This window comes from Rhipicephalus microplus, chromosome 2 (assembly GCF_043290135.1).
Source record: "Rhipicephalus microplus isolate Deutch F79 chromosome 2, USDA_Rmic, whole genome shotgun sequence".
In the NCBI taxonomy this organism is placed as follows: domain Eukaryota; kingdom Metazoa; phylum Arthropoda; class Arachnida; order Ixodida; family Ixodidae; genus Rhipicephalus; species Rhipicephalus microplus.
This window is the reverse complement of record NC_134701.1, coordinates 175219791-175247630: the sequence shown is the minus strand read 5'-3', so window position 1 is coordinate 175247630 and position 27840 is coordinate 175219791. Positions and strand designations below refer to the sequence as shown.

Sequence of the window (27840 nt, the reverse complement as noted above, 5' to 3'; positions counted from 1 at the left end):
GCACCTCACCTGGTTTGGTATCGTCTCCTTGTTCGATCCCCCATTGAACAAGAGACGCCATCACCGTATGACGTCCTGATCGTGCCATATTTTCCGGCCATGCGGCTTATCATGACGACGCCGCATGGGGACGTCATTTTGTGATAATTTTTTGCATCGCTTGAATTCCCGTGGACGCCAGGGCATGCGTAATTTCATGGTCTATTCCCAGGTCGATGAGGCATCTAAGGCATTTTCCTGAAAAAAAATAAAGTGAAGTACTTGCATTTGGTGTTATACTTAACAACAGAGCTCTTTAAGCTGGGTGTAAAGCCAGCGTCACAGAAACATTGGCTAGCTATGCGCCACGAAAATCGGGCAGGCCCTAACTTCTGATAAAACCAAGTGCGGGGGGGGGGGGGGACAGCGAAGAGAGAGTAGGGCTTTAGTGAGGTGAAGGAGAGTGTGGAAGAACGGTGAGAAAAATATTAAGAAACTGGGCAGGAGAGAATGTAGCCTAGAAAAGGAGGGAGTGCTGAGGCAAGAAGCCGGGAGAGAGAAGGGAGGTAAGAGTTAGGTAAAAGTTCTGCTCGGCGGAGTGGAGTATGGACATAAGGGAAAAAAGGAGAAGTGTAAAAGAGAAAAGAATAAGCAATAAAGATACAACGACAAAAGTAATGATATCAGCCTTCTCCCTGTGTATTTTATCTCTACCTATTCACCGTTTTCTTATATTGTCTCCTTAAGGAAGTTCAGGCAGGGTGTCACGATACTTTCGATTTTCGATCTACGATAAGATTATTGGACGCAACATTACGAGGTATTCTGCATTAAAGCACATGACTTCCGGTTATACTAAGCGCCATGGATTACGAACCCACGAACGCGCATTCACTGGTACCCCATAAAAAAAGCTCACGGTGTCTGTTATGCAATGAACTAAGACAAATTTAGGGAGAACGGCATGTCATTCTTCAAGACAGATCTATACCCTGCCACCCATTATGCCAAAGGTTTCGCCACTTAACGTGGTTTTCTTCTACCTCCAGATTTCTAAGGCACCTCACCTGCTTTTGCACAGACTTCGTGACCCAGTCACCTTATATTAAGCTATGGTGTCTTGCGATCATGTGCGTACGAGATTGTTACGTCTCGTGATGTCGCTAGAATATCACTTTGTAAATTCTGGCGATCTGCAAGGTCGTTAAAGCATCATATTGTTACGGGAAAGATTTATTCACCGAGAGCTGGTCTTGCTAACGGCTTAGAGAGCGCACAGTCAAGCAGGCCAACGGGAGCAACTTCAGAGTCCAACCCACTACAACCTCCTTGTCGTCTCCTTCATTTGGGTGCCAATTCAGCTGTGTCGGTGCGACAGTTCCATACACGTATCATCACCCCGGCCCGTAAGGCACCGTCTCGGTGCATGTTAAATGAGCGAGTCGGCGTTGTAGGGCTTCAGACGAGAAACGTGGACCACTTCCGTTCTGGGAGCAGCAGCTGATGAGTTTGTGGTAGCGACAATCTCGTAGGTCACAGGTGTGACCTGACGAATGACTCGGTAGGGCCCAGCGTATCGCGATAGGAGTTTCTCGCAGAGGCCAACACGTCGAGATGGGAGCCACAGGAGAACAAGAGATCCCGCAGAAAAAACGGCATCTCTATGTCGACGGTCATAAAGAGACTTCTGTAATGTCTGCGACGACGATAACCGAGCACGCGCTACCGCACGTGCCGTGAGGGCACGGGTGATTGCATCCTGAGCGTACGAGGTGGAGGATGGGTGGTCGGATGAAAGCAGTGTGTCAAAGGGCAGTAAGGGATGACGTCCGTAGAGTAGATAAAAAGGGGAGTAGCCCGCTGTTTCATGACGCGACGAGTTATAGGCGAAGGTTACGAACGGAAGAGCTATGTCCCAATCAGTGTGGTCGGTAGATACGTACATGGAAAGCATGTCCGTCAATGTGCGGTTTAGTCGCTCCGTAAGACCGTTAGTCTGAGGGTGGTAAGATGTGGTGAAGTTGTGACGGGTAGCACAAGATCGGAGTAGATCATCAACCACACGAGATAGAAAGTAGCGACCACGGTCTGTGAGCAGGTGAGTCGGAGCGCCGTGCTGGAGAATAATGTCGTACAGCAGGAAGTCGGCAACGTCGGTTGCGCAGCTGGTTGGTAGCGCTCGAGTGATTGCATACCGAGTGGCATAGTCTGTGGCCACTGCAATCCATTTATTTCCAGTTGTAGAAGTAGGAAAAGGGCCTAGCAAGTCCAACCCCACTCGATAAAATGGCTCGGCTGGAACTTCAATAGGTTGAAGTAGACCGGCAGGGGGAGTCGTAGGCTTCTTTCGGCGCTGGCAGAGGTCACAAGATGTGACGTAACGGCGAACAGAGCGGTACAGACCTTCCAGAATACTCGTCGTCGAATGCGGTCGTAAGTTCTGGAGACTCCTAGATGTTCAGAAGTTGGAGCGTCGTGGAATTGTCGCAGAACATCCTTTCGCAGGTGATGCGGTACGACGAGTAAAAGTTCGGCGCCGTCGGGGTGTAAGTTGCGGCGGTACAAAACGTTGTCTTGAAGCAGGTATCTGCTAAGAGAAGGGTCAGCATAACGCAATTGAAGGCGGTCAATGATGGTGAGCAGCGACGAATCTTGGCGCTGTTCGTCAGCCACGTTCAGAAAGTCAGTGATGGCTAGAACGCAGGCATCGGATTCCAAATCAGTGGAGCTAGGTGGATCAACGGGGTGCCGGGATAAGCAGTCAGCATCGCTGTGCAGCTTTCCAGATTTGTAAACAACCGAGAACGTGTACTCCTGTAATCGAAGTGCCCATCGGCCGAGTCTTCCTGTAGGGTCCTTAAGCGTCGATAGCCAGCAAAGCGCATGATGGTCCGTGATGACTGCGAACGGACGTCCGTATAAGTACGGACGGAATTTCGCAATAGCCCAAACGAGGGCTAAGCATTCCCGCTCAGTGATGGAATAATTTTGTTCCGCTTGCGACAAAAGACGGCTAGCGTAGGCTATCACACGGTTGGTGCCATTCTGTATCTGAGCGAGTATAGCACCAATGCCATGGCCGCTTGCATCGGTGCGAAGCTCTGTTCGAGCCGCTGGATCAAAATGAGCCAACACAGGTAGTGATGTGAGGGCGGTAATTAGCGACGCGAAGGAATTTTCTTGGTCGCTTCCCCAAGAAAATGCCACATTCTTTTTGAGGAGATCCGTGAGGGGCCTAGCAATATCCGCGAAATTGAAGACAAAGCGGCGGAAGTATGAACAGAGCCCAATAAAACTGCGAACTTCTTGTGTGGAACGCGGAACCGGGAATTCTCGGACTGCACGGACTTTGTCAGGGTCGGGTTGAACACCAGTGGCGTCAACAAGGTGGCCGAGTAGTTTAATCTGCCGACGTCCAAATGAGCATTTCGACGAATTAGGTTGGAGACCAGCGCAACGAAAAACGTCAAGAATCGCCGAGTGGCGAGACAGGTGGCTTTCGAAGGAGGGCGAGAAAACTATTACATCATCCAGATAGCAGAGGCAGGTCGACCATTTGAAACCGCGAAGAAAAGAGTCCATCATACGTTCAAAAGTAGCCGGGGCATTGCACAAACCAAAAGGCATGACCTTGAATTGGTAAAGGCCGTCGGGTGTGATGAATGCCGTCTTCTCGCGGTCACGGTCGTCGACCGGAATTTGCCAGTATCCGGATCGAAGGTCAAGGGACGAGAAATAGTTCCTTTACCTCGAATCAAGCGCATCATCGATTCGAGGTAAAGGATAAACGTCCTTCTTGGTGATCCGATTCAGGTGGCGATAGTCGACGCAAAAACGCCAAGTGTTGTCCTTCTTTTTAACTAAGACCACAGGGGAGGCCCAAGGACTCGATGACGGCTCAATGACGTCTTTACTGAGCATTTTCTCGACCTCCGTCTGTATTACTTGGCGCTCAGCACGTGACACGCGATAAGGGCGTTTGTGAAGTGGACTGGCGTCGCCGGTGTCGATGCGGTGGGTTACGGCACTTGTGCGGCCCAGGGGACGGTCGTCAACGTCAAAGATATCCAGGTAAGAAAATAGAACACCCCGGAGCGCCGCAACTTGGGATGGTAAGAGGTCACTGGATATCATTTTGTCGAGGAACGCCTTATTTTGCGACGTGATGACAGGTTTCGTCATGGTCTTAGTGTCAGGTGTGAAAGAACAAATCGAACATTCATCAAGGGTGGAAAGATCGGCTAAAGTGATGCCTTGGGGAAGCACTTGGGTCGACGTAGAGAAGTTCAGAACTGGAAGTAGCACCGTGTTGTTAGAAACAACCACTATAGTATGTGGTAGTGCGATGTGGTGCGTAAGAGTCAAATCAATGAGGGGAGCTACCAGATAGTCTCCATAAGGAACGGACGGGAAGGGCGACAGAGGAATGTACATAGCAGCCTGGGGCGGTAGCCGTAGAGACTCCACGGATCGTAGCCGAGTGCGACTTGGAGGAGTGAAATCGGAGCACAAAGGCAATTCGAGCCGTAAGATACCGGTAGAACAATCGATGAGGGCGGAGTGGGCGGTTAAGAAGTCAATTCCAAGGATGACGTCGTGTGGGCAAGCATCGAGGACTGCGAAGAGAACGGAAGTATGGTGGCCAGCAACAGTAACGCGGGCAGTGCACATACCAAGCACCGATGTTCGACTTCCGTTGGCAACTCGAACAGTAGAGAACATGGCTGGTGTGAGAACCTTTTTCAGGCGAGATCGAAGTGTAGAACTCATAACAGATACTTGGGCACCAGTGTCAATTAGAGCAGTAACGGCGTGGCCATCAACGAACACCCGAAGTAAATTGCGTCTTGAATTTGTAGCCGGTTGAGGGTTTTCGTTCCGAGTCGTCAACGCAGCGCCACCTCCAGGAGCTGCACTCGTCAGTTTCCCGGGGAATGGGCAGAATAAGCCGGTGACGGAGAGCGGCGGCGTTGAGGGGAGCGTGACGGCCGACCCTGAGGTGACGGCGAGCGGCTGGACCAGTTTCTCTGGGCGACGACGTCAGCGTAGGATGGTTCGGAGCGTGGAAATGAACGGCGAGCTGAAGGGTCCAGAGTATGGTCATCCGGAAAACCGGGTTGCGAATAGTGTCCGCGGTCCTGACGGCGATCCACATTACGAAAGCTTGGCCGGAAATACGACCTGTTGCGGCAATGGCGGGAGATGTGCCCAACTCGAGAGCAAGAAAAGCAGATTGGTCGATCATCATGCGTGCGCCACTCAGATGGATTTCGGTAGCGTGGTGGAAACCGAGGAGCCGAAGCTGCCGCAGCGACAAGTGGAGCAGAGTGGTGGTCAGCGTTGTGGACGGGAGTGCTCATGGGCTGCGGCATAAGTTTGGCGGGCTGGGGAACCTGGACGCCCAGGTTAGCAAACTCCTGACGTACGACGGCTTGAATAAGCGAAACTGTTGCCCAGTTGTCTTGCGCAGGGGGCTGATAGGAAGCGGGTGCCATGGCTTCCAGCTCCTGGCGAACAATCCTTGCGATATTGGCAGGAGGGGCGAGTGAACGGGGCGCTGCAGAATCCTCGCAAGACGAAGTCGCAGCAGTGTTTGGTAATCTCGCGATTTGGTGGGTGATTCGCCTGCTTTTAGCTTGCTCAAATCGCCGGCATTCAGATATGATGGAGTCGACAGTGGTGCAGCTCTTGCACATTAGTATGTTGAAAGCATCATCAGCAATGCCTTTCAACACGTTGCTGATCTTGTCCGCCTCGGACATGTTTTTGTCCGTCTTCCGGCACAGTGCCAGTACGTCTTGGATGTACGTGACGTACGACTCCGTCGATGATTGAACACGTGACGCGAGTTCCTGCCTGGCTGCCATCTGACGAGCAACTGACCGACCGAACAAATCGCGAAGTTTTTGCTTGCATGTGTCCCAGCTGGTTAATTCTTCTTCATGCGTCTCATACCAGGCGCGTGCCGTACCACGTAGGTAGAATAGAATATTTGCCAGCATAAGGGTTTCGTCCCACCTGTAGTGCTTGCTGACGCGCTCGAATAATGCGAGCCATTCTTCGACGATCCGTGCTGTCCGTCCCGGAAAACGTGCCAGGGTCGAGAAGATGGGGGGGAATCACAGGCGATGGAGCCGGCGCGGATGGCGAGGCCTGAGTGCCAGTTTCAGGCATCGTGGCTGGACAAAGCTGGCGTCCACTGCGGAGTTCCAGAGCCGGGTTGTGTGAAGACCCAGCACTTTCCACCAAAAGATGTTACGGGAAAGATTTATTCACCGAGAGCTGGTCTTGCTAACGGCTTAGAGAGCGCACAGTCAAGCAGGCCAACGGGAGCAACTTCAGAGTCCAACCCACTACAACCTCCTTGTCGTCTCCTTCATTTGGGTGCCAATTCAGCTGTGTCGGTGCGACAGTTCCATACACGTATCAATATCATCTTTGGTGGTATCTTTACGAAGCGGTGATTTTTGCATCACTCATGTTAACACAAGCAACGCGGGACGCCGGTGAATTTTGTTGTTTTATGAGGCATGTAGGGCTCTTGAATCATTAAAGAAAACCAATAAATCTTTTCACCAGGAAGCATGGAACCCAGAGATGCACTCAGCTATCCTGATATTCTATCTGAACAAGGATTCATAAAGATCTATTATTACGTTGCTTGTATCCAAAGAACGAGAGATCAATATATTGAAAGACAAAAAAATTAAGAAAAATATAAAAGAGGTAAACAACAAAATATACATAAAATTAAATGTAGAGACGCTTAAACCTATCTTTCCGAGTGTTACACGGCCTAATTTGTACTTATGTGGCTGTATCATGGTGTAATTGATTACTTGAATGATTGATATGTAGGTTTTAACGGCCCAAAACCACCATTTGATTAAAGGACGCCTTAGTGGAGGACTCCGCAAATTTCAACTACCTGGGGATCTTTAACGTGCACCCAAATCTGAGCACGCAGGCCTACAACACTTCTGCCTTGATCGGAAATACAGTTGCCACAGCCGGGATTCCATTCCACGACCTGCAGGTCAGCAGCCGAGTACCTTAGCCACTAGACCACCGCGGCCGGGGCTGTAAATGACTACTTCTAGATAAGGCTTGACTGGTACGCTAAGGTAGGCCGCCACTGTTCCTTCAGGCTTCTGGCCATCACAACGGATCTGCTGTTCATTTTTTCTAGAATAACAAATGACAGCTCACCAGAATTCCTCATTAGCGAAATAAAAACAGATTCGCTTTATCGTTACCTACCGACGATGCAAAAACAATGGAGCTTTTGTGGACATACAAACCTAATTTAAGGAGTAAGACTATAAGTTGGGCCAGTTGGTTGTGATCCATCATGAACTTGTTTACAGCAGAACGCAAGAGACACAAGTCAGGGAAGGAGCAGCGCCGTCTTTTCGTTCCCTTTTGCTCCCTTCCCTGTTCTGTGTCGCTGATGTTGCGATGTAAGCAGATTCACTATTATTTGGAGGATACCGCAGCTAGTCCCATCAAGAAAAATGGTTGTTATAACGTCGGAGGAAGCAATAAATAAGTGTTGGTGTGGAAAAAAAGGCTTGTTGTAAACATTTACCTGCTACAATATTTTGTGCATATATAGATCTTTGCGTACGTTTGTATCTATACATGTTTATATTCGTATAACAACTGAAAAAAAACATCCAAAAATGTTATAGGCAACAGCATTGAAACGACATCCCAGTTTACCATGGCACTTAGATTGCGTCACACTGCCTCGCATGTGAATTCTAATGTTTTCAAGGTTCATTTTGCAGGGTTTTCGACATTCAATGGACAGAAATGGAAGGAAAACGGGGACTGCACGATGCGAGCATTGGCGAAGCTTGGAGGTGGAAATGAGATCATGAGACAGCACATACAGGTACTTGTACTCAAAAGTGCAGCTAAAGCTCCACTTATGAGGAATCGTGACCGTGAAGATGATTTCACTAACAAAGTGAGTGTGAATAACAAGTGACAGACGTTGCGGCTTCACGTGGGTACCGAGTCCGTGCACCAAAATACCTCTCATAGATTTTTCCCCTTCTTTTCTTTTTGGACCTCTGTTTCCATGTCACGTACATTTTGAAGCAAAGGACAAAAAACCCCAGAGCTTAGACTGTTGGAGTTGAACGCGATAGTACTATCCTGTTCTCAGCGCGTACTTGAAACACATAGTGCATGAGACATTTTTGACATTGTTATGCATCTTCTACGCGGCCTTAAAGGAATAGAACTAACGTGTGTGCCTTTTCTCGTGGCTGACTGGCTATAGAGAGTCTTCACCTGTTCTGACACTCGCTGGCAATGGGCGTTTGTACGATGCATTAACGCTGCATGTTGCATCGTTTAGCACGCTTACAGGATGCGTGTGTTAGTAAAGCATGAAAACTACTTTCCCAGCATTTCCAAGCAGAGGAAGGTCTTTTCACTGCACACTCGATTCACACGCAGATGCCAGCCCTTGTGGTATAATATCCCCTTGCCACGCAAGCAGCCCTAATATGATCCCAACTCGCACCTTAACGATCCTGGTTATGTCCGCACTGATACTCAGCACTTTTTATCACTTACTTTATGGCGTCGTTCTCAATTTTTTGGCCACTCATGAGATGATTTTTCTTTCGCAACCAATGACAAGAGCGCCAGAATTTCTGCGAAACAAGCTGTTTAAAGCTATTACGTTAAAAGATGGTTTCATGCAACATATTGTGGGAATACATTCGAAGCCCAGCAGTCAGCTAATAACCACCTACCCTATCGGTGAAAACCGCGTTTCCAGTGTATCTCAGTACCTTTACCACACTGGGTAGCACTGGAAATGCGGTACAGTGTCTCCCAGTGTACTACGGAGCGCTGGGAGGCACTAGAACATGTTGTACAACATGACCACTGCCGTGCAGTGAGCTGAAAGAGACCGTGAGTTGTGTGGCCTAGTGTTCCACGGCACACTCTGAGGAACTAGCCACTTTGTACATTTACACACGCACACTGATAACACTGGCGTCACATAGAAAAAAACTGGGTGCGCTGCCTGGCTTTTTTTACAAGACTTGATAATAAATTGCAAAAAGTAGAAAGTAATATTTATCAAGTATTTTTGATGAATTTCCTTTTACACATACCTACGTGCAATTTCCTTGAATGTGCTATTGAGTGTTGGGAATTTAGTTCAAATACCTTAACCAAAATAACGTCTAATTCAAAACGCAACATAAATTAGCATTAGTCTAACAATCAACATCAGCGTACGCAAGAACAGTTCTTTTATATGAGCTCGTACTACTGAGAACCGCATGTCACTGTCAGTGGTTAGCCGCTGAAACATCCAATCTTTGTGTCTTCAGCTTTTGAATTGTGTAGTTGAAGAGGCAAATATGTACACTTCTTCTCTGGCTTCAGTCTGTTATGATCGAACCTACATTTCAATGGTTCTCAGGTTCAACTCCTTCTTGGTCAAATTCTACAGCGGGAGCTGTTATGAGATTTTGACGCCGTAGTTGTCTGCCGTCACCAGTGTCCATAAACAATATCGCATCTACTAAAAAAAAGTTGATTCCTTCATCGTAGGAGTTCGTACAACACAAAAGTAAAGCGTGCACTTACGTATAGGTAGCTGCACCTTTAGTGGGCAATATCAAAAGAGAGTTTGGATAATGTAGAATAATGTTCGGGAGCCAAAGCACCGTAAAAACTTGATGCACCGAACATTACGCCTGGTGGTAAACCTGCATCCCGGCGACTAACGTCATTAATGACTAAACTAATCCTTCCCTATTGAAAATCCTTGGTTGGTGGATGCTGGAATTGTTGGTGGATATGGTGGAAGGAATAGTGGATATGATGGAAATATTAGTGGTTATGGTGGAAACTGTAGTGGGCATAATGGCTGATGACGGCGAAAGTGGAAAAAATTATATCAGATGGTGGTGGTGGTGGCAAGTTAATAGTGGTGACGGTGGAAAATGCCGGCTCATGGTGGCGAGGCAAACCATGTTTGGTGGAAGGCTTGGTGAACAAGGTGGATGACGGTGGCATGGTGGAAGCTTGGTGGATGATGATGGCATGATGAAAAACACATGACAGTATGCGAAATCACTTTTTGTAGTGTTTCATTCTAGAATGCGCAGAGATATATGTTTACGGTCAAAAGAAACCAACGCTGCTCATAAAGCTTTCTCGTGCGTTTTTATACCTGTCGTGTCAACAACACTTCAATTTTTGTGGAGCATAGGGTATGCGGCCGGGAATATGTTTACATATCGCACACGCACTTACATCAAGTTCGACATCCGCGATGTGTTTCTTTGTTGTGATGTTTAGAAGACTAGAATTGTCACTGTGAACTTGAGAGTAAATTTTTTACATCGGCGCGCAGTTGTCGACCAATAAATGGGCTCCAGTTCACAATCGCCTCTTTCAATGTTAGAGCAGAACGCAGTGGTCACTCGATGTCACCACGCTAGAAACACAACTCTGGTAATTTTTGCACACTCTATTGTTTGAGCCGTACCTTTATGTTAACAAAGTGCTTGCGAATCTGCATAAATGTTCACTTTTGACATGCATCGAGATGAGCCCAAGCGAATTTGATTTTTACCCCTCTGTTCTATCGCCATGATTTCCACCAAAGTTTAGTCATGCCAACCGAACCCGCACAAGTGCTAACGGTGCTTCTGGGTTTCAGAATACACAATTTCGACGAGTAAAATGGACAATACAGCACAGCTGCGGCATCATTTAACCTAAATGAAGCTTTTATTATTGTGGACGGTGTCCGTGCAAGAAGCGACAAGCATCGATGCGACGCACTTGAAGCACTTCAGCCGCTGGTCGCACTCGCGGGCACTTCATTGGCTCTTATGCGAGAACATAGACACGTCAATTTGTATGCTTACTGAACTTATGTGATAGAACAATGTTTCTGGCGCACTGCATTCGTTTTGGCCAAGCTTTTGTGTAGTTGCTCCTAACGACAGAGCAACAGCGGTGCGCTGGCATGACTGCGCTCTGCGTTCCGCGAAAAACATCAGAACCAATTGTGTGGGCGTATCTATCGAATGAGGATAGAAGCGTCATAAATCCTTGAGTGATATCGCTCTTTGAAAAGAGCGAGAAACAGATATTAAACTTGGCAGTAACCGCCGATAAACTCTACCTGCTCCTTAGTCCACTGAGTCGTTTTTTCCCTCGCGGTTGTAAATTGTAAGAAAAACATAGCGCTGTTGCCATTATCGCACTGGCAATCGTTACATGCAGCAGTTATTCGTGTTCATCAAATGCGCAAATGTTAGCAGATGCAGATCCTGTCCTTCCCGAGTAAACAACAAACAGAACTGAAGTTAAACAGTGACTTCCTGAGTTAACTACCGCTTTAACACCCACTTCGCCATCTTCGATCGGTGCGGCTTCTTTCATGGAAGAGGAAGCAGAAACCGTGCCGATCGGCTGCCTTCTAAAATGTTCTGTAATGTTCTCTAATATGTCCCCTAATGTCCCCTAAATGTTCTCTAAAATGCCCCTAACCTAGAAAATCTAAAGGTATTGACTTGCATTACCCACCACCTTCTTGGCCAATCCCCCTTAGTGAGTGAGAGCCACAAAAGAAAGGAACAAGCAAGCAAGCAAATGTTCTCTGCTGGTAACAGCGTAGCGACCGATGGCCGAGGATCATCGACTCCGTTTCATGATGAAGACTCAAACTATAAAGTCGTCCTGCCACGTCTTCCAACTAGTAACGACGTTTGGAATTTCGTTTTTCTTCATGCCGACTTGAGTGGTAGGCCGTACCGTGCCCCAGACTTCCGTGACGCGCTGCTTAAAGTGGTGAGCACAGCGGGCATTATAGGAGTTGGCCAGTATCAAATGACCCATGTATGGATGGTTACGTGTGCATGCAGCATGGCGAAACAGAAACTCGTCACTTGTGGTGAGCTCCGTGTAAAAGGGCTGAAGTGCATGGTGCTAGATCCGGAGACCAAGAATATTAGGATAAAACTTCTTTGGCTGCCGCCTCATATTGAATCGCAACGTGCTGAAGAGGCGTTCCGAGCTTACGGCGTTGTGAAGTCTGTTGAAAAAGAGGCATGGAGATGTGCAGGAATGGAACAATGGATGACAACAAATAGGGACGTTGCCTTGGAGCTCAAGGACACCATCACTGTGAGCTCAATACCACACCTTATGACAATCTATGGTCACCAATGCTTCGTACTTATTCCCGGTAGCCTCCACTGTGTCGTCGGTGCAAGCGAGTGGGGCATGTACGCCAAAACTGCAAAACACCGAGCCGCTTGCAGTGCCAGCGTTTTGGTCACTCGTCGGATGCCTGCGCGTCGACTTATGCAAACAAACGCCGTTCTGGCCAAGGCACAGAAGAACAACATCTGGATCATTTTATGGATGTTACTGAGGTAGTTGATGCGACAGGAGAAGCAGCGGGAGGAGCAGAAGGTGCCTCAAAGGACGCTGAATACTTGTCCTTGGATACCCTTGGCACGCAAAATAACACCGCTAACGACGCCAGTGAAAGCATAAATGAATGCAATGCTGCAGAAGAACACCACTTGGAAGACCTTAAAGACAAGCTTCCTGACAATGAGGAACAAGAAGGAATGAATAGCGGTCAGACAAGGAAGCGTCAGGCACCAGTCACCGATGAAGCACCAACGAGTGCGCCAGACACGACAAAGGAAGTGTCTTCATGTGGTCCACCTGTCACCTTCGTTGGGGACCGAGAGACACGCTGCCTATACGAGCGTCCTCACGAAAGTGCTCCTAAAAAGTGCAAAAGAGGTAAAGGCACAGGTTGCCTTGTGGCTAAAGGTGACCTACAAAAGTTCTAAGATAGCAAAATGGCGACCGCGCTAACGTTTCCCATGTGCGTAGTGACACTCAACGTACGTGGCTTGAGGAATGTGAGGCGTCATTGGCTAGTTGCGCCATGTGTTTGAGCAGTACAACATTGATGTACTTGCAGTGCAAGAGACTAAGATTTTCGCTGCTCGTGACGCCGATCTTGCACTGGAAGTTTTTCGAGATTACAATTTATACATCAGCCCAGCACGTGGTGCATCCGCTGAATGCTTTTTATTAGTTAGAAAGAACTTGAATCATATTTTGACGTCACTGCATGCTGATGGGGAAGCACGCCTCATTTGTTGCGACTTATCTTTCCATTCCCATAATTGGAGGAGACGCGCCTGGACACCGGAGCGAGCGGACGCGCGTCGCATGCGCTCCACCGAACGTGTGCTCTCGTTGGCCGGATTACTTCGATATCGTCGCCGGCACTGTGTCGGATCATCAAGTTTTAACTGTCCTGGGAACCGCTGTCACACCTGTCCCGTTTATTAGGGAGGCGATCGCCGGGCTAATTCCAAGAGCCGAAGTATCGGCCCCCCGAACCGCACCACGAAAGCGTGGACAATTTAGAAGTGCTCCTTATTGGTGCGCCAGCGGACGCCGGCTGTGGCCCAAAGAACAAGACAGAGCCGAGAGTTGATAAACAAACAAATTATATTCTCAATAATGGCAGATCGAAAATAATACACAAAAATGCACACTCCACAATAGTACATACAATACGTCACCAATCAGACAACGTACTACACAGTAAAATCAGCCACACTCAAAACAACTGACACAGACAACAATACGCACTACAATGCAGTCGCATGCATTGAACAACCAAGACACTTAAGGACTAAAGAGATAGAAAACCTATTCAGTCCAAAGTCCTTGGAACAAAAGTCTGAATGATACTCTTCCGAGAATCACTCACTCAAAGTCCAGCGTTGTTGTCGTTCCGTAGTTCTCGAAGTTTCTCTTCCAGGAAACCTCGCGTCCTCAAATGGCCACTCTCCAAGCTTCAAACTTCTTCGCCGGAAATCCGTCGGCTTCACACACGCAGCTGTTGCCCGCGTCTTCGCTCGATAGCGGTAAACCCACGCTCTTGCCTGTAGCTCGAGCCGTCCCTACGGACCAAAAACTTCGCCGACTACACGGCGGACTCTCTACGCACTCTGGCGCTCACTTCCGTCTCCTCCTGATTTCTCGTCTCGGCTGCTCGGTTAAATACCTTGCGCGCGACTTTCCAGATGTTTCTCGTCATTTCGTCGGCACGATACGCAGCGAAGGCTGGGGAGAGGCACGAGACGGTTCGACTGCCCTCTCCGGAGGATGATTCACTCGGTCTGACCCCGCCTCCTTCGTTCTAGAAAAATCGCGGCCTTGCTGGGCCGCCGATGTGGGGTGAGGAGGATCGTCTGCGAAGCCGTGCTTCTGCAGGGAGAGCGCGCGCCCGGGAGCCCTGGATGTTTGCTTTCTTTTTTTTATTTTTTACCTCGCGGCGTTTCTGCCGCCCGTTGTCGCAAGGATTTGGCGGCGCGCTCTTTTTTTAGCGCTCGTTCTGTGACACTGCCCCCCACTTTAAGAATATTATCTCATAATATTCAAAACCACACAAACGAGCGCGAACAGTCACCACACATTCTCACAGATTGTAACACAATCCGTCGCTCATGACACTTCACATTCACAATATATCACTCGATACAATCGTACATTGTAGTTCAATTCCACAGCACTTGAAATATAACCACAGGTACATGCCTACAACACTTCATCACACATTCTAAACAATACAAACGTACAAAGTTCTGTCTATCCAACAATTATACAACACTATACATCACACCATCGCACAGAACACTGACTCACTCGACATACACTTGAGACACAGGATAACAAGAACATTAACACAACATATGTCACTCAGCCCTGCCGAACACATTCTGATTCCACCTCAGCACCTATCTTGAGTACTTCGAACAGCGCTTGCGCCCCTTTTTGCGGTGCTCGCTCGATCTATTCTTGTGTTTCCACGTTCTTTTTCGGCGAGCCCTTTCCCACGACGATATCTGAGGCGTCGTCTCAGCCATCGTTGTCTCTTCCGACACCGTTAACGCGTCATTACATTCGACGGGTCCTGTCTGTTTATTTACCCGCTTGATCATGCCTCTACATTTTGCCCGGCTGGCCAACTCCGTCTCCTTTACACTGTCAGTTGGTTGAGGTCGTGCCGACGTACGTCCAGTTGCTCGGCCTGTGAACTTATTCGACACGATCGTCTTCTCCTTCGCTGTCTCTTGCGCCGCAGCTTCACCTTGGGCTCTAGTGAGACTCGTCACGGGATGCTCCTCCACTGTATCTCGCGGCCGCTGTGTTGGCGAGGGCTCTATCTTCGGGTCTTCTCCCAAACATTCTGGATCACTTGGCCCTCGCGCCTCGTCGATGTTTCCGATGACAAGGTCAAACAGTGGGGTCGTCATGCATAAAGCAGTAACCTTCCCGCTGAAGTACGGGGTTTCAACCTCAATTTCTGCTTCGGGAAGCATCCGGACCGTACGGTCAATTAGGCAAACCGGTTTCGTCCTGCCTGTCAACTCACTTTCCCGTACCAAATTTCTCCGCACGATAACAGTGGAACTGCCGGTATCTCTTAACACCGTAATCTTTTTGTCCGCAACTTTTCCAGGCAGCGCTGGCATTCCTGTCGTAACACCGGTTGGCTGTTTTGACATTACAGCACCCACAATAGGAATTTTCTCCCCTTTTTTCAATTCTACGAATCCGTCGGTGACGGCATTATTATCGGATTTCGGTGCCACTTGCACACAGGATACCTGGTGAGTTTGACTCGCTCCGTTTCGACATGCATCTGCTTTGTGCCCAGTCTGACCACACTTAAAACATTTCACTACCGTAGGGCTCGTAAAGTTCGTTCGACAGTTTTTCGCGCGATGACCCACTCGGTTACACAGAAAACATCGCTGCATGCTCTCTGGTGCTCGCTTCTTTTCTTCAGGAGCCAATTTCTTCGAATCATCAGGACAATCCTTCTTGACCTTGGCCAAATTAGTTCCTCCTTGCGCTTCTAAGAATTGATCAGCCAATTCAAGCATTCCTTCAAATGACTCCGCCTTCCTCTCTTTCAAATACAGCGACAGGCTTGGGTGGCAACTAGTAAGAAATTGTTTTCTAATTAGGAGCTCTCTAAGTTCATTGTACTCCTGCGCTGTCCCTGAAAGTTCAATCCATCTGTCGAAATAATGACAAAGTCGGGCGGCATACTGCGTAGCCGTCTCACCATCAGCTGGCTTTCCTGTCCGAAATCTGTCCCGGAATCCTTCCACAGTGAATCTAAATCACTTCAACAAAGCAGCTTTCACCTTGGCATAGTTGTCTGCATCGGTCGGCGTCAGCCTGCCATACACACTGAGTGCTTCACCACTCAAGCAAGTACTCAAAGCAGTTGCCCATTGCTGTTCTGGCCAATTCTGGCTCTTCGCAATCGTCTCAAATCTGTGGAGGTACGCGTCTAGGTCGTCCTTCCTTTCATCAAACGCTACGAGCAGCTTGCTTGGGTTCAAGCGGAAGCCATTATCTTCCCGTTCGCTGCTTTCAACTCTAGCTTGGACCGGAGTTTCCCTTCGCTGTTGCAAACGGAGCCGCTCGAGTTCCATCTCGTGCTGCCGCTGCCGTTCCCTTTCAGCCATCTCCGCTTCTCTTTCTTCTTTCAGCTGTCGCTCCCTCGCTTCTCTTTCTTCTTTCTGTTGTCGCTCCCTCGCTTCTCTTTCTTCTCTCGCCCTTTCCGCTGCTAACTTCTCTCTCTCCAACTCCAACTTCAATTGTTGCTCTCTTTCTTCCTTCGCCCTTTCAGCGGCCAGCCTTTCTCTCTCCAACTCAGCTGCTTTTACTTCCTTGGCCCTCTCAGCTGCCAACCTCTCTCGTTCCAACTCAGCTGCTTTTTCTTCTTTGGCTCTCTCTTTTTCTTCTTTTTCCTTCTGGGTGACCCACTTCCGTAGTTCGGCGCCAGAAAGACCCATCTTTTCACCAAGAGCCACTAACTTTTCGAGATCCATTGTGTCTCGCAACTCGCAACTAAAACCTTGCCACGTGCAAAAAGTATCTGCCTAAATCAGTCTATCGGAACACTCCCCTGCACTCGTTAACGAGAACACTGAACAACCCACAAAATCGTTCCGATGGCACTATCAACAACTCGAGGCTCTTTCTCACTACTTTGGACACACTGTGCACCAAAAGGTCCTGTATAATTGTCACACCTGTCCCGTTTATTAGGAAGGCGATCGCCGGGCTAATTCCAAGAGCCGAAGTATCGGCCCCCCGAACCGCACCACGAAAGCGTGGACAATTTAGAAGTGGTCCTTATTGGTGCGCCAGCGGACGCCGGCTGTGGCCCAAAGAACAAGACAGAGCCGAGAGTTGATAAACAAACAAATTATATTCTCAATAATGGCAGATCGAAAATAATACACAAAAATGCACACTCCACAATAGTTACATACAATACGTCACCAATCAGACAACGTACTACACAGTAAAATCAGCCACACTCAAAACAACTGACACAGACAACAATACGCACTACAATGCAGTCGCATGCATTGAACAACCAAGACACTTAAGGACTAAAGAGATAGAAAACCTATTCAGTCCAAAGTCCTTGGAACAAAAGTCTGAATGATACTCTTCCGAGAATCACTCACTCAAAGTCCAGCGTTGTTGTCGTTCCGTAGTTCTCGAAGTTTCTCTTCCAGGAAACCTCGCGTCCTCAAATGGCCACTCTCCAAGCTTCAAACTTCTTCGCCGGAAATCCGTCGGCTTCACACACGCAGCTGTTGCCCGCGTCTTCGCTCGATAGCGGTAAACCCACGCTCTTGCCTGTAGCTCGAGCCGTCCCTACGGACCAAAAACTTCGCCGACTACACGGCGGACTCTCTACGCACTCTGGCGCTCACTTCCGTCTCCTCCTGATTTCTCGTCTCGGCTGCTCGGTTAAATACCTTGCGCGCGACTTTCCAGATGTTTCTCGTCATTTCGTCGGCGCGATACGCAGCGAAGGCTGGGGAGAGGCACGAGACGGTTCGACTGCCCTCTCCGGAGGATGATTCACTCGGTCTGACCCCGCCTCCTTCGTTCTAGAAAAATCGCGGCCTTGCTGGGCCGCCGATGTGGGGTGAGGAGGATCGTCTGCGAAGCCGTGCTTCTGCAGGGAGAGCGCGCACCCGGGAGCCCTGGATGTTTGCTTTCTTTTTTTTTTCTTTTTTACCTCGCGGCGTTTCTGCCGCCCGTTGTAGCAAGGATTTGGCGGCGCGCTCTTTTTTTAGCGCTCGTTCTGTGACAACCGCACACCCTTCCCGAGGCTGTAGAGCATCTTCATTTTGCTCTATCACCTTCAGAAGAACCCATGTGAGCGCTGGGCCGCTAGGCCTAAGCGTCGACCCAGCTCGCCTGTGCAAGTACGGGTGACTAGGCCTAACGGCGGGACCCCTTCCACAACAATATGGACGCTAGCACTACGCCAACTGCTGACGTGACTACTACCGGATGCGTTCAACCTGCATTCAGCCCCAACGACACCCATGTTAACACGGGATCTCTCGACCTGATTGATTTGATTGATATGTGGGGTTTAACGTCCCAAAACCACTATATGATTATGAGAGACGCCGTAGTGGAGGGCTCCGGAAATTTAGACCACCTGGGGTTCTTTAACGTGCACCCAAATCTGAGCACACGGGCCTACAACATTTCCGCCTCCATCGGAAATGCAGCCGCCGCAGCCGGGATTCGAACCCGCGCCCTGCGGGTCAGCAGCCGAGTACCTTAGCCACTAGACCACCGCGGCGGGGCGGGATCTCTCGACCTCGACGAGCTCACCTCGGCAAGCGAAGATGAAGTTGCCGTGCTCCATCTTACATCGTCTGCATCGCTGGGACCGGCGAGCGACACCGACGCCAACTGGAAACTGGCGATTTCCCGTCGCCAGCGTCAACGCCAGAAAAAATTCGACAAAGCTCGAGCGGAATTGATGCAGCCGGCCGGTCCTGCAAGCACTCCGCCCAGCCACGTCAACGCCGGGGCAGCTGCGGGTGCGAGCGCTCCTGCTGCGCAGGCAGACGCGGCCGGCGTCGCACCGGCGCGAACACCACCACCCGTAACGAAGCCGCGCCACCTACGACGGAAGCTGCCGCCGCTTCCACGCACGGACATAAAGATCATCATGCGCCCGAAAAAGGGCCTGGCCATTCGGAACTTCACTACGCATCAAATCTCCCGAGCCGTAGCACTGGCGGGCAATTCACGACAGCATTGTACTGGTGATCATTTCATTATACGTACTCGCCCCGGGTCGAACATCATCATTGCCAGCACGCCACATGTTGAGACGGCCGACATTCTTCCTCGGATCACCACCCTCACGCTTGAGAGGAAGACCTACGAATTCAATACCTATGTGGCGGCCCCTGAGGGCACCTTGCGGGGAGTTATTCATGGGATAGACCCTGGCACAACTCCGGAAGAACTCACCGCCAACCTCCGCGTGCGCACGCAGGGAGTGACAGTGCACAGTGCACGAATGCTTGGTGCTACCAAATCTGCCGTGATCACTTTTGAAGGCCCCCTTCTGCCCCGATATGTACTGTATTGCGGTGGGGAGGTGGCCTGCCATCCGTACAAGCCGACGCGACAAGCCTGCCAAGTCTGCTTACAACCGGGGCACTGCTCAGACGTATGCCCCACGCCAAACACTCCCATGTGTCGGCAGTGTGGTATCCTCAACCCCGTTGACGGTCACCCCTGTGCTCCCAAATGTCACTTGTGTGGAGATGCCCACTTAACGGGCGCGAAAGAGTGCTCTCAGAGACTGAAAGCCCCGCGCCCACGGCCACCTCCTCAACCAGCAGCACCAGCCAGGGGTCGCAACCCCCATCGTAACCCACCCACTCCCAAACGTAGGTGGTTCAGCAAGGAAAACGAGACCTCATGCAGCCACTCCCGCTCACGCTCGAGGTCACAGTCCTTCCCGCCCCTCCCTTCTGTGGAACCTGGCCAACAGCAGCAACCACAGCAGCGACAACATCCGAAGAACCAGATGACCAAGGGGCAGCAGCAGCAGCAGCAACCCACCTGTCAACAGTCCCAGCACGCCTCCAGCAAGCATAATGAGAAGCCCAATCCCACTCCATCAGCCACTGCTGACAATAAGGTGAGCTGGTCAGCAAATGTAGATCCTCCCATCGCTCCACTCAATACTCTGTCCACCGCATACGAACACCTCCTCGCGGAAAACATAAAACTCAAACAGGAGCTGGCGGCCGTCAGGGCACGTCAAGCAAAGGACAGTTCTCAAGTTCATGCCCTAATGGCACGTCTTGGATCGCCGCCCGACTCCCACGAAAAAAACCCCCCAACCTCCCCTAAGAGACAGAAGACCCCTAAAATGGCGCTATCAATTCCTGCTGCGTCGGGCACCACAGTCACACGCGAAGAGTTACGCGAAATGCTCTCAACGCTCGCCCAGCAGCTATCGCAACAATTCAGTGCCGTATTCACGCAGTTCGGAGAACACCTCGACTCTCTCGAGACACGATTCGAGGCGCAAATTGCTGAAACAGGCGAAAACATACGCAGGAAGAGGGCCACTCGTAGCTCGCACGCTACGACAGATCAAGGTTACCATAGACTAGGATTGGAATCACATGCATCCTAAATCCTCGCTACCCCCGCATTGACACCCAGCGCCCTCACCCTCACTCCTACATCGGCGTCGCAAGTCGAGATTCCGATACCCACGCCTTTCCACTCAACGAATTAACCATGGGCAGCACAGCTCCACTCATTGGCGAACATTCAGAAGTCTGGCAATGGAACTGCCACGGCTTCCGCAGAAAGCGGAGCCTCCTCCAACAGTACATTAACACACATCTTGCTCGGCCAGATGTCATAGCGCTTCAGGAGCCCGGAACGCCACCCATATTTTCAGGTTATGAGTCCTATAATAGTCTAACAAAGGGCAAACCGGCCATCCTGATTGACAAAGCGCTAACCGCAGTTGGCTTAGACAATATCCCAGACACCAACATAGAACATGTGATTGTGGAGCTAGTTCTCAGGCAAAAAAAGAAAGGAGAAAAGCGAAGTATCATCATTGTCAACGTATATAGCGCCCCAAAGGAAAAAAAAACACTGATTTCCATGCCCTCGTCCAAGGTGCCTGCCGATTGGCCCAGGGAAAAGAACTCTTACTGCTCGGCAACTTCAACGCTCTCGACGAACGCTGGGGTTACAACCGTTCGGATGTCAAAGGCAAACAGCTTGCGGCTGCCACTGGAAAATTTCAGCTTGAACTGCTTACGGATCCCGCGTTCAATACCCGGATCGGCAACAGTGTGTGCAGGGACACTTGCCCCGATCTCACCTTCGCCCGTGGCCGTGCAAACTATAACTGGGACAACCTGCAGGAATCCTTGGGCAGCGACCACTTCATTCTCCGCACAAAAGTTACACAGAGCGCAGCGCGTCGGTCTATTGGAGAAGCACGCATCACAAACTGGGACGCCTCTCTTCGTGAGAGCGAATATTCACTCGACAGCCTCACAAGCCTCACTAACTGGTGCACCCAACTTAAAGAAATTCGAGAGCGTTGGACCACCACCATTAACAGAACACCTGCACTGCCGGAAGTGGACGGCCATCTGCTACATCTGTGGGAAGCCCGAAGGAGCCTCATCCGCAGATGGAGGACGCAAAAACATAACCGACGCCTCAAGCTAAGGATCGCCACACTCACCACTCAGGCAGAGCAGTACGCTACAGAACTGGCGCGACTCAATTGGGCCCAGTTTAGCGACTCTCTTCGAGGCTCATTGGGCACGGCCCGCACGTGGCACATTTTGCGCGCTTTGATGGACCCCACTCGCACAAAAAATGAGACGAATAAGTCAGTCATGCGCCTCATACACGCCTTTGAGGGTACTGACGATGAGCTGCTGGATCAAGTCCGGCGAAAATGCTTTGGTGATTTCTAGCCACCCGCATCTCAAGCTGCGTATCGTGGACGTGCCAATGACACTCTCGACCGACCAATAACGGTGGACGAAGTTTACGCAGCCATTCGCAGCAGCAATCGCAACACAGCTGCTGGGGCAGACGGAATCACGTACTCCCTTATCAGGAACCTCAACGACAGCGCCGTACAAGAAATCACGGCGTTTTTCAATGATCATTGGCAACGTGGCACGCTTCCTCCTGAATGGAAGCACGCGGAGGTCATAATGATACCCAAGCCGGGCAAAAAACTTCAGATCGAAAACCTCCGACCAATATCCTTCACTTCCTGCCTTGGTAAACTCTTCGAGCGCGTCATCACTAATCGCGTGCAAGATTACCTCGAAGACAATGACCTTTTCCCGCACTCAATGTACGGGTTCCGGGCACATCTTTCAACGCAAGATGTACTGCTACAATTAAAAGAAGTCATTGATAACGCCCCCCAGCAAGGAGAAAACACTATCTTGACTTTAGACATTAAGGGCGCATTTGATAACGTTAGCCACCAGGCCATACTTGAGGGCCTCGAGGCCCTTCATTGTGGGCAGCGCGTCTACAGTTATGTTCACGCCTTCTTGTCGGACCGCACTGCCACAGTCGGTCTTGGCTCCATCCGATCAGATGTTATCAAGGTTCCGAACAAGGGCACCCCGCAGGGCTCTGTGATTTCCCCGCTACTCTTTAATGTAGCTATGGTTGGCCTGGCACATGAACTCCACCGCATCGATGGCATCCATCACGCAATGTATGCGGACGATATCACCGTCTGGGCCATGCGGGGGTCCCTTGGAGAAAAAGAATATAAGCTGCAGCAGGCAGCCACATGCGTCGAACAATACGCGCAGGCACGAGGCCTGGCCTGTGCAACAAAAAAATCGGAGCTTCTACGAATTTATCGACGCAAGCTCCCACCATCGACGCTGAACAACCAAGGCTCCCGCCTCCAGGTTGTCCTTGCTGGCAAACAAATCCCAGAGAAATCCACCATTCGAATATTAGGCATGTGGGTACAGTCGAACCGCCATGTGAATCACACACTTTCCCTTCTCCGCACCACTACACTGCAAGTAGCCCGAATGATATCTCGGGTAGCCACTCGTCGCCATGGCATGCGCGAGGAGGACACCCTGAAACTCATACGTAGCCTCGTGGTCAGTAGGGTGACATACAGTTTGCCCTATCAACGCCTCACCAAGAGCGAACAGGGCCAAGTAGACGCAATGCTCCGCAAGGCCTACAAAGCGGCACTCAAGCTACCACCAGGTACTCCTTCTAGAAAGCTCCTCGCATTGGGCCTACACAACACCTTTGAAGAACTTTGTGAAGCGCAACTCGCCACACAACTGCAACGGCTCAAGCAAACACCTACAGGCCGTGACCTGCTCCTACGTCTCGGCTACATCAGCCAGTTTCACGACGCAGCTCGTCGCAAGCCCATTCCGGACCAACTTCGTGCCACTTATAAGGTCGCTCCCATCCCCCGCAATATGGATCCCCGACTACATCAGGGCCGGAGGGAAGCCAGAATGGAAGCCCTCGAGCGAACTTATGCACACAAAAACACTACGTACTATGTTGACGCCGCCAACTACGACCATGCAAACAATAAGGCTGTAGCCACAGTCGTGGACCACACACTCACAGAACGTACCAGCGCTTCCGTGCGGTGCCGCAACATCACCGATGCTGAAGAAACTGCCATCGCGCTCGCTCTCGCCCTCGGCTACAGACAACGAAGGTCGCTGACAGTTCTCACGGACTCTCAAGCAGCTTGCCGCAACTACCTACAGGGGCGCATCAGCCAACCCGATCTCAGCGTCATCATGAGCGTTACAGACACTGGCGAGCATTCCATTACACATCCACTCAGAATTTGGCATCGGATTATATGGACTCCGGCCCACATGAGACTGGAGGGAAATCAAGCAGCGGATAGGGTAGCCCGAGGGTATGCGAGCCGAGCACCTTCCAACTCCGCCCCTGAGGAACTCGTTCCGGTCCCTTGCGACTATTCGGCCATCCTAAACCATTACAGAGGACTTAGGAAAGCTTATTCGCTACCACACCGAACACTAAATAAAGAGGAATCTGTCAGCTGGAGGCAAATTCAAACCGGCACGTTTCCAAATTTGCACATCCTGAGTAAAATGCACCCCTCGGCATACTCTCCTCTCTGCCCATAGTGTTCAGCTAAAGCCACTCTGTACCACGTCACGTGGGAGTGTCAGGCCATTACAGCCTTACAACCAGTACAAAATCCAACAGCGGAGCGATGGGAGGAGCTGCTGGCCAGCGAGAACCTGGAAGATCAATTGAGTCTGATCAACCGGGCCCGCAGAGCGGCTGCTGCAAGCGGAGCCCTGGACTAAGGGCCCCCCCACCGCAAGCCAAGCATGTTCGACTACTCGGAGCTTCTCCGCAGAAAATTTCATGTAATGAAATAAATAAATATGTTTCCACCAACACCACCATAATTGGAGGTTTATTTGTGTCTATGCTCCCTCCAAAGTGAATGAAAGGAATTCTTTTAACCTCTCTTTAACTTCGCTGCTAAACACTGACAGAACTTCGATAGTTTTTGGAGACTTTAATTACGTTTGTGACGCGAGAGATCATTGATATATAACAAAACGTTATAATGCAAATGCAGCCATACTGCAGAAACTATTGAATTACCACATTTTAATAGATGTGGGAGCGCATGCACATTCCTCGGTGAGGTTCACGCACTTTCAAGGCATCTCTCATGCTCGGCTTGACCGTGTATATATATCTCTAAGCTTATGGTCTCACGTTCATAATTATGCTGTAAAGCCCATATTTTTTACAGATCAGTGCTTGGTCACTGTTTCTTGGGGTCCTGAAAATTTTCGTAAAAACCCTCTAAACTGGGACCTATGAAATCTTAATGTGCAGTTGTTGCGCGAAGATTGTTGTGTTAAAATAGTAAAAGAATCGGTTTAAGAGGTAACGCATTGTCGACAGCTGCCAATTTCGCTCAACGGGAAAGGTTCAAAGAAAGAGTCAAGTATCAGGCAATGAGTATTTCATGCGAAATAGTGCAAAGAAAAAAAAGCTGAAAAACGCTATCTTTATGATTTACTTCATAAGCTTCATACTTTTGAAAGTCAACAGCCGGGATTGTACGGGGACGAGATAAATGTGATTCGAGCACAGATACAAAAACATGATACAGAATTATACAGAGGAGCAAAGATTCGTTCCCGTGTTACCCATTTCACTGAAGAGGAACCCACAAAAAATCCCTCGGGAATGAAAAGAGATATGCACTTTCTAAAAAGATACTGCTAATTGAGTCGCGGGGTTCTCTTTGCCCAGAGACGTGTGAAATAAGAGCCGCATTTGAAGATTATTACAAATGTTTGTTCACCGCGGCTGAGCTTCAGGAGAACTTTGAGGAAGAAACTGGCCACTTCATTGCCCTTGTACCTCAGTTACAAGATGGTTATAGACTGACTGTAGATGGGCCAATAACCAGAGCGGAAATTGGATTTGCAATAACAAAGTTGCAGAAAAACAAAACTCCTAACCCAGATGGCCTTAGTGGCGAATTTTACATAGCTTTTTAGGAACTTTCGATACCTTTCCTTGAACAACTTTTTAAAAAAGCTTATGACCGTGGTGAAGTTCCTCCTTATTTCTCTCAGTGCCATGCAACATTAATCCGAAAAAGTGCTGATCCTGGCGCATTAAAGAGAGTTAACGAATATAGGCCTATATCGTTATGTAACGTTGACTACAAAATATTTGCTAAATTATTGACAAATCGGCTACAGACAGTGAATACTAAATGTGTAGGTGACCACCAAACATGTGGAATTCGTGGTCGCTCTATACAGACAAACATTCATATTGCATGTTCAGTTCTTTAGTGTATTGATGGTAGCATGAACGAAGTAGCCCTCCTTCAAATAGACCTTGCAAAAGCATTTGATAAGGTACAGCATGCTTTTTTGTTCCGGCTCCTAAGGCAACTGCAGTTGGGTGATGTACTATACAATGGTATCTCACTCTGTTATAAGCAGTGCACAACTAGGCTAATTGTAAGTCGCACACTTTCCAATATGATAGAGTTAAATTCATCTGTACTTCAGGGATGTCCGCTGTTACCTTTGCTTTTTGCAATTTATCTGGAACCATTATATTTAAGTGTGCCTCTAAAGTCTAGCCTAAGAGGCTACCAATAAGATGCTGAGAAAGTTGAAGTTCTAGCTTATGCAGATGACATTGCCTTCTTTTGCGCTGATAAACCCAGCGTTCAAGAAACAGTCAACACTACTTTACGTTTTTGTGAAGTCACTGGCACCAGCATGAATTTTGATAAAAGTAGTGGATTCTGGCTAGGCGTGTGGGCTAAAACTCCTTCGGTCTTCGCAAATATTCATCGGAATGCGACTCTTATGAAATACCTTGGTGTGCCTCTTGATAACTACCGTAACAGCGGCCCACACTGGACCGCTGCGATAACTATGATCCGCCGAAAGGTGGCAACATGACACGGACGGGAGGTTTTCATTTTCGCCAGAGCGAAAGCGTGCAATATATTCCTTGTATCAAAGCTTATTTATATTCTGCAGGTGTCGCATTGCTCTCAAGCCTTTCATTGGACATTCAAGCCTTTCATAGGATATTTGCCTGCTTTATTTGGAGCTCTTCTTGGGAACCCAAGAAAAGAGACAATCTTTTTTTTCCACTTGAATAGGGTGGCCTCGGCCTTGTTTATTTCTTCGTGCAACAGTTAGTGTTGCCATTTTTTTTACCTCAAGGATGTGTGCCACCCATTTCTATTAGCAGTGTTTCGTAACCGTCTATGTTACCACCTTCCTTTTAATCATGTCATAACAAGCGTTGCTAAGGAATTGCCATTGCGGGGATTCCTAAAAAAATTGTTGATACTGTCAGTTTTTTAAGGCCAGGTTTACCCTAAAGTATTGTATACTATTGACAGAACGAATTTGACCGCTGCACTTGTGAATAACCTTTCCCCGAACCTGTTTATCGAAAGCCACCTTTGCTTCTGCCTGGTCACGATGTATTATTTCGTGTACGTAGAATGTGTACATCTCCTTCAGCGAAAACATTTTTCTTTAAACTGCACACTTCCACGCCGCCAGTGAAAACGTGACTGAATAAAAAATTAATATACGTGCCCTGGACAGTGAATTGTAGACTCTGCAACCAACCTAAGACTATAGAGCATTGTTTTATTCATTGTCGTGACGCTTTTTTATTTTTGGGACGTTATAAAAAGAACGTTAAGAAAAGAACTTTCAATCACAGCTCATGGTATTAGGTGCCTTCCATTCAAAAAGAATCTGACTGATAATACTCCTTACAACCTGTTTCACCACTTGCAACAGCACATATTGTTGGGACTTTATTCATTAAGGAAAAGTCGCATGATCGATAGACACGCCGAGCCACCACGGTCGACAAGATCTCTATTCCGAGAAGCAGCTGCTCAAGTGTGCAGTGTTGCCGAGACTTTTAACCCCGTTCCGGAGTGGCTTCCCGTTCTTGACCCTTGTGTGTGTGTGTGTGTGTGTGTGTGTGTTTGCCTGACTTCTGATGAAGTATGTTGTGTGTAGTTTACTGGTGATAATTCCATTCATTAAAGAAAAAGAAAAGTCGGTGTGGCGCAATGGTTATTGTCTTCGGTTCAGAATTCGAAAGTGGCAGGTTCGATTCCTCGCTGTCGCACGTTTTCTTTGCAGGTGTTTTCTACATCGTTTTCTAAGCAAATATTTTTAACATTTTTACTGGCAGCTTGTCACGGTGGTTCTGACGCTGCTTCGCACTCCAGCATTGCTAGCTAGAGCGCGCCATCCACCATCCGCTCCACCATAGCCACCATACACCATGTGCCACCAACGTTCCCACCGCCATAATCCACCAAAATGATGG

The 27840-nt window shown here is 49.1% G+C and overlaps 1 protein-coding gene across 1 annotated transcript in view; it reads left to right on the top strand.

Annotated features, from left to right (window-relative positions):
* The window catches only part of LOC119169660 (cytochrome P450 2W1-like), a 41364-nt gene that overhangs the window by 4079 nt on the left and 9445 nt on the right, over positions 1-27840 (top strand). Inside the window, exon 3 of the mRNA XM_075885677.1 lies at positions 7770-7876. Coding sequence (XP_075741792.1) covers positions 7770-7876 — 107 coding nt within the window. The remainder of the gene's footprint in view (positions 1-7769; positions 7877-27840) is intronic.